General features: G+C 46.8%; 1 protein-coding gene across 4 annotated transcripts in view; it reads right to left on the minus strand.

Moving 5' to 3' along the window:
• Positions 1-13,726, minus strand: part of LOC139054528 (RNA-binding protein 33-like) — a 134,268-nt gene that overhangs the window by 99,878 nt on the left and 20,664 nt on the right. For 3 of the 4 annotated variants that reach the window (XM_070531626.1, XM_070531628.1, XM_070531625.1), the window contains exon 10: positions 2,922-3,038. The exons of the other annotated variant lie outside the window; for it this stretch is intronic. In XM_070531626.1, the coding sequence (XP_070387727.1) occupies positions 2,922-3,038 (117 nt within the window). The remainder of the gene's footprint in view (positions 1-2,921; positions 3,039-13,726) is intronic. 4 annotated transcript variants of the gene reach the window in all.

Consider the following 13,726-nt stretch of genomic DNA (forward strand, 5'->3'; position numbering starts at 1 on the left):
ACCCCGGAATGGGCGACCACAATCGTTCGAATGCGCCACCATTCACGCAACCGCACGTGCGAACATATTCGCTCAATATCCAGTCACGGTGAGTCGGACTTCTGCGGTTTGTCACACGCCCACCGGCATGTTTTTTGGATAGCAACTCGGCTAGCAGGCATTAGTTTATGAAGGTGAAATAAATGCCCTTGTGATTGTTTGCACTACTGTGATGTCATTCCTTTATCCCAAGAGCACAGGTGAGTATGCCACACTTGATATAAATGACTCCTGGTGTGAACGTTCCCAAGGCACCGATTGCGTTTCCTTCGGCCCATTCACGACAGGCATTATTTAAACCAAGTCAAGTGGGGGCTTCAATTTAAGATGCATATGTGAACACGGGGCTAAGTCTCATGAAAGTAATTGTAACCACCAGCAGCCTTCGGGCCTCCCTTTTCTCAATGAATTCATTTATTAATTCCTCGAAAATGGACAATCTAGAAAGCTGACATTGTATGCCATGCAATTTATGAAATGGCTTGTTTCCTTTATGAAGGACTTCCTATGTGCTCCGTCGTTTTTTAAAACCTAAAAAATGATTGAAATGAATTCTTGGTGAAAAAATGAACAAAAAGAAACAAAAGAAAAGCTTCAATAAGAATACATCCTATGTTCCTTCTTTAGACAAAATATTTTAGCACTTGCCATAGTCAATAGTGCATGGCTAAGCATAAAATGAGAAGATACATTGAAGTGACTGACATGTTCATGAGAAGGGCTCCACTAATACCAATGCCACATGGACATTTCTGATCACTATCGGGGCCAATCCAGATCGGATTTCTTGATCGCGATAAACAGTGGTCGCTGCTACACAATCCAATGATCTGGATCAAGTTATCGTCAGCTGATCGTAAGCAACTCTCAGAACTGCATAATGTATTAGCTACAAATTTATATTTACAAAATATGGCTAAATATGGAGAATATTTCAATTTTACAGCATATTATTGGTGGTAAAAAGATTGTTAATTGAGCTGCCTTCACTTCTCGTAGTTAGTGTTTTCAGAATATTGCGCAATACGGCGCAGATGTCAGCCTGCGATCGTGATCAAGGGGCCTAATCGCGATTCCCAGATTGCAAGATCTGGACACCACGGGATCGCCATTAAAAATTAGCTTGTAGCAATACTGATCCAGATCGGCCCCGATCACGATTGGAAGTGTACATGTGACACCGGTATAAAGAACCAAAATTGAAACAGCCAGCAAAACATTTGGACTACTTGACGTAGTAACACAACCACAGTAGCTCTGCCCACGTAGCTTTGGCGGTGCTGCCAATAAATGTCATCGGGTGTAAGTGTGTGCACTTTTCAAAGGACCTCTCACCAACTTGGGGTCACTGAGTATGTGCCACTGAGTGTGCAGCAAGCGAGGGAACAATCCTCAGCATTCGCAAGCACCAGCATGCCATGCTTCTCGCCTCAAAGGCCACACATTGTGGGGACCTCACCGGTGCTCTTGGGACAAAGGAGCGACAACACAGCAGTGCAAACAATCACAAGGGCATTTATTGCACCTTTCATAGTCTAATGCCTGCTAGCCGAGTTGCTATTCACAAAAGATGCCGATGTGCGCACGACAAATCTAGGAAGTCTGACTCACCGCAACTGGATAGCGAGCAAATATGTTCGCCCCATGCTGGATCCCACCGCGTGGTCGTTCACGCATACGGTCATGCGAACGGTGGCGCGTTCGAAGGAGGCCACGCAAGACCGTCTTGTAGAAGCATGGATCGGCGCACGCGCAGAATGTCCGCGCAGCTTGCCAAACCCGAGCCAAAGAGGAAGCGCCTTTTCCTTCCCGCGCCGAAGTAACCCTGCAGGTAGGCGGCGTTAGCAGCGCAATGAACGCCATCTCTCGTACTGCGCTTCAACCAGACCGAGTGCCGCGGGAAGCACGCAGGCCACGGGAAGACTGCCGCGGGAAGCACGCAGGTTTCCTGCAATCCAGCCAGATTGCAGGAAACTGGAACTATGTGGGAAAACAACATATCAGGGGATACGTGAGAGTCGCGCATCCCCACAACATAGACTTATCGGCAGTGCCACAAATGGCGCAGCGTGTCCATAAGAAGCATGAGAGAGGAGCCTGGTTGCAGAAAGATGCATCAGATATTCTGAGGTCAGAGTTTCACAAGCATCGCGGAGGCCACACGCAGGCTTCATGGTGGCAGCACTACATGGCACCAAGTGTTCTTAGGGAAGCACGAAAGAAGAGTCCCGCTGTAGTACATGCCTTATACATAACTTATTTCAATGATGACAATACGCTGTCGTTATATTGATTCAACGCTAACGCATTACGGTTGGCAGTCATCGTGAGATAAGTTCTGCCACTATTTTTTTTTTTTTCCAAGAGAAGGCCAATGCTGAGAAAGAGTGTCGCGAAAATGTAAAATTTCAAGCATTTAAACTTTTATGCAGAAAATAGAGCTGCTGATTGCAGGTTACATGGGTAAAGTACTAAAATGCTCAAACACTAACTCTCTTTGCTTGCCCGATTCATTGCAGAAACCGCAAATTTTAGCTACATCAGGGCAAATTTTATGAGTAACCCTTGTTAAGATAGAACTTGAATGGGGAACTGAGCTGATCACAGCAGAATTGTCCTTATGGGAACTGAATGCTAAAAAGCCGATCATAGTTACCGGTGAAAAATTAACTGCGCCACCTGATGCTCAACTGTGTTTCATTGCGACTCCTTATTGGCTTGTCTGAAGGCTCACAACCAAAGTTGTAAAAATGATGGCTTGTTTAGAAGCATGGCGTGCTCTTGATTCAATTCTCAACTGAAGTGCAAAACAATCATCTGCATAACATCTTTTCACAGTGCCCTGTGGTCTGAAAAAGCTGGAACCAGAACCACGCACATACCCGAAATGCATCAGATCCCACAGGGGGCTGCGGTCCACCAAACTCGGAGGACCTTGGGCCTTGAGCTGACACTTCAAATCCACCTAATTGTCCGGCTATGATGAAGTGATCCGGGGCCTGCATGCAAGCATGCAATTCCATTGACAACCAACACAACTTTGGAGAACAAGCAGCCTCAATTAACCCTCTCGAAGTTTGGCTATGTTAAACAAACAAGCGCAGTGTATAGAATGAGTGCTGGTGATCACACCTGCAAAATATTACGCCGCTGTACGCTGCAAAACAGCTGAAATTTCAAAACAAATGTTCCATGTTCTTCTTGAGGGAGCCCCGCTCCCAGCCAGAAAGCACAGGTCAGAAGTACAAGTGCACATACGTAATTTGCCTTGTTAGAACATCACTAACTGTGACATGTGACTTCTAGAATTATTCAAACCTACAGTTATTTGTTTGATCTAGTGGTTCACTAGTAGATGTAAAGTTTAGTGAAATAGTAAAACCTATGAACAGAATGTCTGCGAGTCTTCGTTTTACGCCGTGCTGTAGCAAGAGTGACATACCGTGTATTTACATGTATAACCTGCAACAAAAATGCAAAAAAAAAATTAAGAGTAAAGTCGAGTGCGGGCTATATAATTTCGTCTTGAAGTGTGACTTCATAGCAGCGTGGCAGTGCAGTGAAGCCGCATTGTAAGGTCAGGTTCTCTGCCACTTAGTTTAGTTGTCTCCTAGAGAATCCCACCCTTGCATGTTGAAACTCCCCTCTCCTCTCCATGGTCATTCATTCTTCCCTTCTTTGTAGAACACCATTTGCATTTAATAGTTAGCAAATAGTGCACGCAACGACGGCAAACTAGGGCTGGTATCACTATGAGCTGCACTTAACGGTCATCCTAGTGCAGCAGTTGTTGATAGAGCTTTCACATGACTAAGCAAATTGCAATTTGAGCTTGTGGATTGCGTACATAAACTGTACCCACGGTGCTCCCTCAGTACTGTGCCAAGTGCTTCGCAATGTGGCTCGGTCGCGTCTGCTCAACAGCCAATGCCCATGCAAGGGCAGCTCTGACCGCACTGTCATCCTTTGTCATGCAAACGCTGGCTGCGAAGTGATCAGATTTATGTCACATGACTGATTCATCTGTGACCACATTCGTTGTGTAAATCCAGATATATCATCATCATCGCTGAAGAGGGCAGGGGAAGAGTCGCCAGTCGAAGGTACAACGTGGATGAGTAATGTGTCTGCGAACAGAGACTTCTTGCAAGCATTTCAGCGTTGTTGTATGCAGTTATTTCTGCAAGTTATATGTATGGATTCTTTTGTCTTTCTGGGCCGTTTTAATTGGGAGTGTGGCCTATAGATGGAAAAATATGGTGCTTCCATTTTGTCTGCTTGTTCCTACATTGTGCAGTCGTGCAAGAAATAAAAAAAGAAAGAAAAGAAAGAAAACTCAGCAAAGCTATTTTAAAATGTGCACACATTGAAGGAACCCTTTTAATGTAGTGCATGAACAGCTAAACAACAATGCAGATGCTCTTGTGCACAGTGCACAAAATCCTGTATGGTACGAAACAAGACAAATGCAACAGCTTGTGTGTGAGACCATCACCGGAACTATGCCGCGCAGCAACATTGTGAGGAAAAAAAATTAACAAGGCGGCAGGGCCCATGACATATACACGATGTGATCCTCCGGCTCCAGTATGGGAGAATGCAAGAAGGAATTTCGCTTGTGGAGCTAGATGGGGCAAGTGGAAAGAGTGCATGCTGCTGTGAAGCATGCCTCCTGGTATCATGGGTTCAAGACACTTCTACTTCTATACTACAGTAGAATGTCGAGGAAACACATTTCTCAGGTTGATAAAAAAGTTTGTATCACCCATAATTCTCATTAGCCAAAAACTAGGGGCGTGCGACTATAAACGTTTTCAAATACGAATCGAATACAAATATATTGAATAATGATGTGCTCAAGGATTTATCAGCAAGTTAGTTTTTAACATGTCGGAACATTGCAATTATACTGACATTGGTAAAAAAATTAAACTAGTAAGGCATTATACTAAAAGATATGTATTTGGCTCATGTTAGCTTTGAAAAATTGAGTAATTTCCGCTGATTGTCTGTTCTCGCCAACCTGTGCTTTCTGATATTGCATCAATTTCCCGTAAACTAAGAGGCATGTGACCTCTACCAGGCACTGCATTTGCTGTCAAGCAATAAGCTCAGGATTGGACCCAGAAGCTGCCAAAGAGTGCACCCTCGCTGTTGGCAAACCTGTGCACTTTGCTACTGAGAGGCTGGCTTTCCTGCACACCTTTGTCATCCAATGTGTGGGGATGCGCGACTCTCACGCATCCCCTGATATGTTGTTTTCCCGCATGGCGCGTCTCCTGTAATCCGGCTTCGCCGCCTGGTCTGCGTGAAGCTCGCGGCGGTCGATGTGGTTGGGGCGCAGTGCGAGAGATGGCGCGACTGTTGCGCTGCTATCGCCGCCTCACGGCAGGGTTACTTGGGGGCGCAGGGCAGAACGGGCTGGCTCTTTCCCGGCGGGTCGGCGCACGGCATGGACATCCCGCGCACGGGGCGACCCATGCTTCTGCGAGACCGCCTCGCGTGGCCGCCTTCGAACGCGCCACGATTCGCGTGACTATACACGCGAACGACCAGGCGTTGTGATCCAGCATGGGGCGAACATATTCGCTCGCGTCCGGTCGCGGTGAGTCGGACTTCTAGATTTGTCGCGTGCCCATCGGCATGTTTTGTGGATAGCAACTCGGCTAGCAGGCATTGATCTATGAAAAGGTGCAATAAATGCCCTTGTGATTGTTTGCACTACTGTGCTGTCGTTCCTTTGTCCCAAGAGTACGGAGGAGAACCCCACATCTCCCACAAATGTTAGCTAAGTGGGTTTTACAGGGGAAATTTCATCAGCAGCATGAAATTATTGCAAAGTTCAGCACAAAATCAGACACTTTCTTAGATTAGATAGGAATAAATGCTGAGAACCATGTTTTCTTTTGCACAGTCAGCAATGCAATATAGTATTCGATAATATTCGATATAGTATATTCAATACATAGATAGTATTAGATATAGTATAATATAGTATTCGATAATATATTTGCACAACGCTACCAAAAACGTAAAAATCTGGAAATTAAAGGGGGTCGCGGCAATGAACTAGTTAACTTACTCGAAATTTCCTATTTTTCCCCCTAATAATAAGGCTTATTTGATGGCTAAATATTTGTAAAAAGTATGCAGAATTTTTTTTTCGAAAATTTTACTTATGTTTCGAGTGTTGACTTCGAAATAGGGGAGAAAAGATGGAGGATGCTTAAGCTTTGCGTTTAAGAGTAGAATGCGATAGCACTCAAAGTTCCCTGACTGCTTCTCACGCTTCCCAGCAACTGGGGCGTATGTAACCGTACTGTTTACCGGAAAACACTGGCTGCGAACGCTATGCACGAAGGCGGGCTTTCTGGTAGAAACGCAGCGGAGGTGAGCGCCAGCTGGAGGTATTGCAAGGAACCGGGAGCGCCCCTCCGTGGCCCTCAAGACACCCGCGCGTCAGCGCGTGCAAATGGTGGATGCCACGGCCAGTCTGTGAATGGTGGAAATGCTGGAAAAGGCGTTTCTTTGAGTTTTCATGTAACAGAATTATGTTTTCTCGTATTATCAAGTTACAATCCGAGAGCTCTCATGTCTGTAGGTTGCGTGTAAGTTGCACTTAACAATTTTTCTGAGTATTTTAGCTTGAGAAATTCAATTAGTTGAGTAGCTTCCTTAGTTGAAAATCCTTTTGCCAAAATGACGTCCACACCAACACCGACGCTGGCTTTTCTGCAACAAGGAGCCCTTATTACCATCATGTTAAAATCGGGTTTCTGGAGGCGCTATCACATTGCTGATCGTGCGAACGCAGCTTTGTGTTGATGCAGCGCTGTGCCGCCATCTTGGTATTGTCATAAACATGAGAGAGCAAAGGTTCAGAGAGCCACAGCGCTGCATTTCATGCAGAAATATAAGCAAAAAAATGAGTGCGAAAAGGGAAAGCTAGCACTGCAGTTCGTTATTGCAGTCGTGTGGGGTGCATGGAATGCTCTTGTTGGCTGACATGAATTTGAATCACTGGCACTCTTGCTTCAAGCACATTTTGTCAGCGGTGAACTACACACTTCACATTTTCTGAGGCCGACATTCCAAGATCTGCCTGGTTATTTGGAATTACTTTAGTTGCTACGTCCTAGCCTATGCTTGATAGTGATAAGGGCATGATTTGCGCAAGGTAAGAGAATCTGTTTACTTTTCTTTGTGGTGCGAAGCTACTTTGTATCCTGCCCTCTGATGAATGCAAAGGTAGAAAAGTTTGGAATTGTTATCAGGCGTCAAGGACAACAGGACTTTGAATACTGAGATAAGGCCACTCTTGGAAGTGAATGCCACCGATATTGTTGACGCAGGAAGACTGGGTCATGTGTGACTGCAGGCTCATGATATATGCCACGTGTTTGAAAACGGCCAACAAGTTTCAAAACACTCTTTTCTTCTTCTTTTACAAAAGGGGCGAGAGAAGTTGGAGTCATCCTAAATACATTTTAGGCATGATCATATCACCGAAATTCTACTGTAATAATGGACAAACTTGAAAAATTCTTGCGGTAGAATGCTCCCTAGGGGGCACACAGTAAAACCTCATTAAACCGTACCCGCTTAAACAGCAGTTTCGTTTTAAATGTAGGAAAGTGAAATCCCCGACTAAGCGGCCATTGAACACAATGTGTTTTGTATACGGATAAGCCCTACCAGCTTATCGCATACGTGTTGGTTAAGATGAAGTGTTTCCACTCTTCATCGTGCAATATCGGCAGTGCTTTGTCCCCATCAGGCAGCCCGGCAGAACAACGGCCTCCAAGCACCCTGTGCATTTGCACGTGAAGCCACATCAACTTCATTTCGGCGCCGTGCCCCTGAGCCAGAGGTGTACTGTGGCTTTGTGTCATTGTGCAAGCTAGAGGACCCACGTCATGCTGAAGCTCGGATTTAAAAAAAAAAAAAAAAACCGCAGGGTGCTCAGCAAAGAAGAAAAATTGGACATCGTTGGTGCTACCAAACGGGACACGAAGAAGTCGGCGCTAGCAGGTGACAGGGATCTAATGTTGACTATGGTGCGTGGCATTTAGAATGCGAAGTTGCTCGGCAGAGATACTGCGACCGCGAAGAGATGTCGGCTATGAAGTTCAACTTTTCGCCATCGTTGCCTCTGTTGTTGCTGAAGTGCTGCCTAATGACAGTGATGAGGATGACACAGAAAGCGCCAGCACAGGTGATTCAGGCCCAACAGTAGCAGAAGCTGCGCGTTACGTCAGCCTCATGAATGCAATTGTTGCAACAAAATCAGCACCCCACAATCAAAAAGGGGCCTGCGAGTTCTGCAAAGCATCTGCGCGCGTGCACGGAGAATATGCAACGGCAGCGAAGAATCTGCCATGCGAGTGTTTGCTGAAAAGAAGGGGCTGGCTGAAAAGCTGGCACGCAACTTCAGTAAGAACCGCTGCAACATCAAACGAAAATACCACTTTTTTCGCGCGAAGTGAATAAATACCGTATTTACTCGCATAATGATCGCACCCCTAAATTATGTCGTCAAAATTCATTTTTTTTAATTTCCCGTGTAATGATCGCACCCCAAACTTGCCGCAGCGATATGTCGTGTGCCAAGTCTAGCTAATAATGATCGCGCTTACCATCTGTCGAATGCTACATGAACGACTCCTCAAGACAAGCCAAGTGGCCTGCACGCACCAAACATTCTTAAGTAGATGCCTCATTTCATTACTTTCATCACTTTCCGCACTTCCATGACAAAAAGAGGTACAACCAAACTTATTATGGGTAGGCTTTATAATGGTTGATGTCAACAAAAACAAAAAAGGCGCATTTCGATTCTTTTCATCTGCACTTGTGAGCACGCAACAAATCACGCACGGCAATGATAGTAGCCACATTTACTCTGATACGTTAAACGTGTACCCTATTCATACGCCGACGCTTGTAACACAGCTAAGATATTCGCCCACCCTTAGCGGTAAGCATTAGGATAGTAGTGAAGACAGATGCCGCAGTTTCCGCAGCATGCCGGCCATGCATTTCTATGTCACTGGCAGCTAAGCGCACTCATCTGTTTCTGTCCCCTCAAAGTGGACATGGCTACATTATTGACGCAAACTTCTGATATTAACGATAATACAGTCAAACCTCGATATATCGAACACGGATATATCGAATTATTGCGTATATCGAACGATTTCTATATCACATGGAAAATTGCATGCATTTTTAATTCTTTATTTCGAACGGGGCCGGATGTAAAATGGATATATCGAACTCCGCCGCCCCAGACCAAGTGCGCTCTGTTGACAGGAGGCGAGCTTTCCCGCAACACTCTCGAAGATGGCGGCGGTGCGATCGGCGTTCCAGACTGCTGCGTACAACAGCTGCCCACATCGGTTGCGCCGAGGGCGCCATTTGAACGTAGCGGCGCACAAACGCGGCGGCTTGGAGCCAGCACGGCCGCCTCGATCACGCGCGCACCTATGCGGGCACGGCGAGGCTTACCTCCGCCGTGCGCGCATGATCGAGGCGGCCGTGGAGCCAGTTGGAGCACTTTGTCGGTGCTGAGCCACACATCATGTGCATTGCGGAATTCGTTGGCGGTGACGACAGCACCGGAACAGTGGCGGAGTTAGCAGACGTGGAGATCGCGGCAGAAGTGACTGCTGAGCGGCCAAACGAAGACGCTGCTGAGGCTGATCCAGCAAGCGCGGATGTTGCCCCGCTCCCAACTGCAACTGAGGCTGTAGCTGCTTTGGCCGTTGTACGCCGCTACTGCGGCGCAATAGAAGGCACTGGACTGTCTCTTGTGGACCGTTTGGACTATGTTGAGGACGCTGTGGTCAAGCACGCGGTTGCCAATATGAAGCAGGCTACGCTGCTTCAGTACTTTCAGCGAACTAAATAAATACTTTGTTTGAAGCTTCATGTGAGTATTTATTGCACCACGATTGGTTCATTGATTGATTTGCGCTAGTTTTCGACGCGTTTTCTACGTGGTTTTATATATCGAATTCTGGCTATATCGAACTATTTTGCGATCACCGCGCTGTTCGATATATCGAGGTTCGACTGTATTCATCACTCATACGGAAGAAACTGTTTCAATGCACGTTATGTACTCATGAGAGAGAGAGAGAGAGAGAGAAAAAAAAAATTGCGTTTGGCGCGTTCGGCTTGCTCCGCCGGCCGCCATTTTTGTTGTGGTGTCCCGCACCCGCAATTTCCCAGCAAATGCGCGCCGAAAAAAAAAAATAAAAAATTTCGCGGGAAATTTAACTTGCGTAATGATCGCACCCCTGATTTTGCGTCACTTTTTCTGACAAAAAAGCGCTATCATTATGCGAGTAAATACAGTACTGCATGTTCTTGCCCTTTCATCCCACTCTCTGTGAGTTCCGTTTTTGACAGGTAAGTGGGCAATCTCATGCTCTTTTGGTTAAGCAGTACTACCATTTAGTGCATACTTTTTCCAAGCTCCGGCCAACTACGGTTTAGCGAGATTTCACTGTATAACCATAATTTGCTGTGGGTCCAAATGAAGGGGAAAACAGGTGTTTCTTGTAGGTTACGGCGTAAGTTTTTCTTCTGAAAGAACTACTTCACTCAATATTTTGTGTAACACATTAACAAAAAGCAGAATGAATACATATGCAGCCCCTATGAAACACTAATGGACCGCACCAACTGTGCTGCTCCCAGATTGCTCGCTGACACCTCATTCTGAGCAGTTTGGCGAATGGATTAAGTCATTCCTGCTTGTCTTTGTTGGTTGTGTCAAAGTTGTTCCTGGCCACATGGTTTTTGAGCCTGGTTTAAATTGCTGCTGAAACAGAAGATGGCTGATTTGCCCGCTGATAATTGGCAATGCACAGCATTGTCGGTGAAAAGCAAGTGCACTGCTATAGATTTGGAAACAAAATGCTTCTAACTGATGAGACAACCATTGCAAACATGCTTGCATCAGAGCGACGATGGCAGCAAAGATGTGGTAGGACAAGTGGCCTGAACGTTGTCCTCACAGGAGGCCCTGTAGATGATTCTGTCCCTCCTGGGAATCGTTTTCACGAGAAACATTCCATTGCACTAGGTGAAACACCTGGATCCCTTGGAGAAGGATGTTGACTAGCTTCACGTAAAGCAAGCAAGGCCGATGGACATGGGGTCATCTCGTGCAAGCCAGTAGTATGAAGTATGTGGGTGGTGAGGTGCTTGTGGTGATCTCACCCCAGCATTTCTCCCGGATTTCTCAAGCTGACAGGCTGCCATGGCAAGCTTCTTGCATTTTTTAAAAGGTCCCTATTGGGGCCACCAAAATGATGCTTCAGCAGAGCTCGCATATTGCTTACCGCACAGGACCCCTCTTTGCAGTTAAAGCAGTGCCATTCTTGAATGTCGACAGCTGCAGCTTGTTACACACGATCGGAGCATGCAGGAAACAGAGAGATCATGCACGAGGCAAGCATATGTATAATTTAATGGCACAAAGCTCTCATTAAGCTCTAGCGAAAAAGTCGATTTTTGGAAAACCCCATATTCAGTCAGCATGTCTTATAAGCTACTATTTCTGTAAATATCAATGTCTAATTCATCACAAAACTATTTCAAATAAAGTTTATAACGAGCCACGGGTGCCCCCGAGCAGCGAGCGAGCGCTCAAAATACCCCTACTTGGCGCGAGAGCCATTTCTCCACTGCTCCCCCGAATGCCGCCATTGTAGTGTTATTTTGTTAGGGCGTTCTTGTGCTTTCTTTTCCCCGTCACCCGTGGCGGCGACGGCGGCAGTGGGGGAGAGGCGTAAATCACTCATGATTTGAGGGCTCGCAAGAGCTTTCAAGTTTCCCGTGGCTGAGACGTGAAGCTGAGATTGGGCAAAACATACGCTCCTCAAGGACGTAGGGGAGCCCGTGACTCCCATTGGCTGCTGCCTGCAATGACGTAGTGGTCTCCTGTATAATGTGTCCAGCCGTCGTCTGCTTCAGCTCCTCCATCGCCGGCGCCCTTTGTGTGTTCCGCTTGCCATTGTCTATCTTTGCAGCCGTTCGCATATTCTCCAAGTTTCTACCGTTATTACGAGACCATTGTTGCGTTTAGCCTGCCAATTGTTGTGCGGTCGGCCACGATGTGACCAAAGAAACTCAAGACGCTACACGCGTTCGATGCAAGGAAGCGTTCTATGAAGCTTGCCCGCATGGCGAAGCTCGCCGCTCGCCCGTGCGCCAATGATGATCGCACCGATGGTTATGTGGGGCATCTTCTGCTTCATCTATGCAAAAACGTGGTTGCGTCGACGCTTCTGGCAACGTGACTCCTGCTCCACCTGCGCAAGAATTTGTCATGACGAGTGCGCCTGGTGTCTCGTGCTCATCAACAGCGGCTTCCACCTTCTCTCTTTCATCTGCCTTGGAGGGTGCGATCATGTCGTCCACTGTGCACTTGAAAACACGTTTTCTGACGGGTAAGGAGAAAGAGGCGGCGGATAAAAAATGTGCTGCTGTGCAACGAGGACTTGGCGCTATGTCAGCGACAGAGCGAACATTTCAAGCAATGGAGCGCAATCCTGAAGCTGCCACTGCTACAAGTGAAGGAAAAAAATTGATCCTTGTGCAAATGGATGCCCTAAGCAACCTGCTATTCGGGACCCAGTGCCAGCGGTGCTTCGCGACTGGGATGAAAATTCAAGGAGGCACCCAACTTGGACTTGCAACAAAGCTTGAGCTGCTATGTTTACATTGTGGAGTACTTACAAGCTCGCAGAGTTCTGCTCATTAAGATGACTCAATGGCCTTTGACGTGCATATAAGAGCCATTGCGGCAACAAAACAGATAGGGAAGGGACAAACAGCCCTCAATATTACTTTTGGGCAGCGATGAACGTGTCCCATCGTGGCCTGCATCATAAGACTTTTCAGAAGCACTTTAACAATTCAGGGAACTGCAGACACAGTGCATAGACAAGTTCTATGCAGAATCTGCTTCTGGCGTGAAAACCACCTACAAGGAAATGGATCCATATTTCAGCAGGGATATCACCGTAAACTTTGATGGAACATGGCACAAGCGTGGCCACACGTCCCATATATGAGTTGGTGCAATAATTGAATATCATACGGGCCTCATCTTGAATGCCATTGTTTTATCGAACCAGTGCCTTGATTGCCAAGTAGGACCAAAGCCTGGAGACCCAGGCTACTCAAGCTGGTAGGAGGATGGAGGTTGAGGCAGCTGTCATCCTTTTCTCACATTCAATGACAAAGCACAACCTCCGTTACACAACGCTCGTGTCTGATGGAGATAGTGCCACCTTCTCTGCCCCTGTGCAACAAAATATTTATGGACTGGTCCCCATTTCGAAAGAGGAATGCCTGAACCATCTGAAGTTTCGGACGCTCGAACCCCCCGCCGTCCAATTTTCCGGACTTTTTGACGCGACGGAAGGTCCTTTGGCTCCTCGCGCAGCGCCCTTGCGCAGGAAATCGACTTGCAGCCGAAGCATATCACCGCTTTGAACCACAACTAGCCAAATCTAGCCGTCACACACTGATTTGGTCTGGCCACGCTGGCTCTGTTCATCACCGCACTTTCCCTTCCGCCTCCGACGGAGTTTCCGGAGCGGCGCCATTTCATTTGTTTGCGTAGGCAGCGTAGGCCATGTTTTGGCTAGTGTGGTGTGTGGTTGTGCTG

Source organism: Dermacentor albipictus, chromosome 1 (assembly GCF_038994185.2).
Source record: "Dermacentor albipictus isolate Rhodes 1998 colony chromosome 1, USDA_Dalb.pri_finalv2, whole genome shotgun sequence".
In the NCBI taxonomy this organism is placed as follows: domain Eukaryota; kingdom Metazoa; phylum Arthropoda; class Arachnida; order Ixodida; family Ixodidae; genus Dermacentor; species Dermacentor albipictus.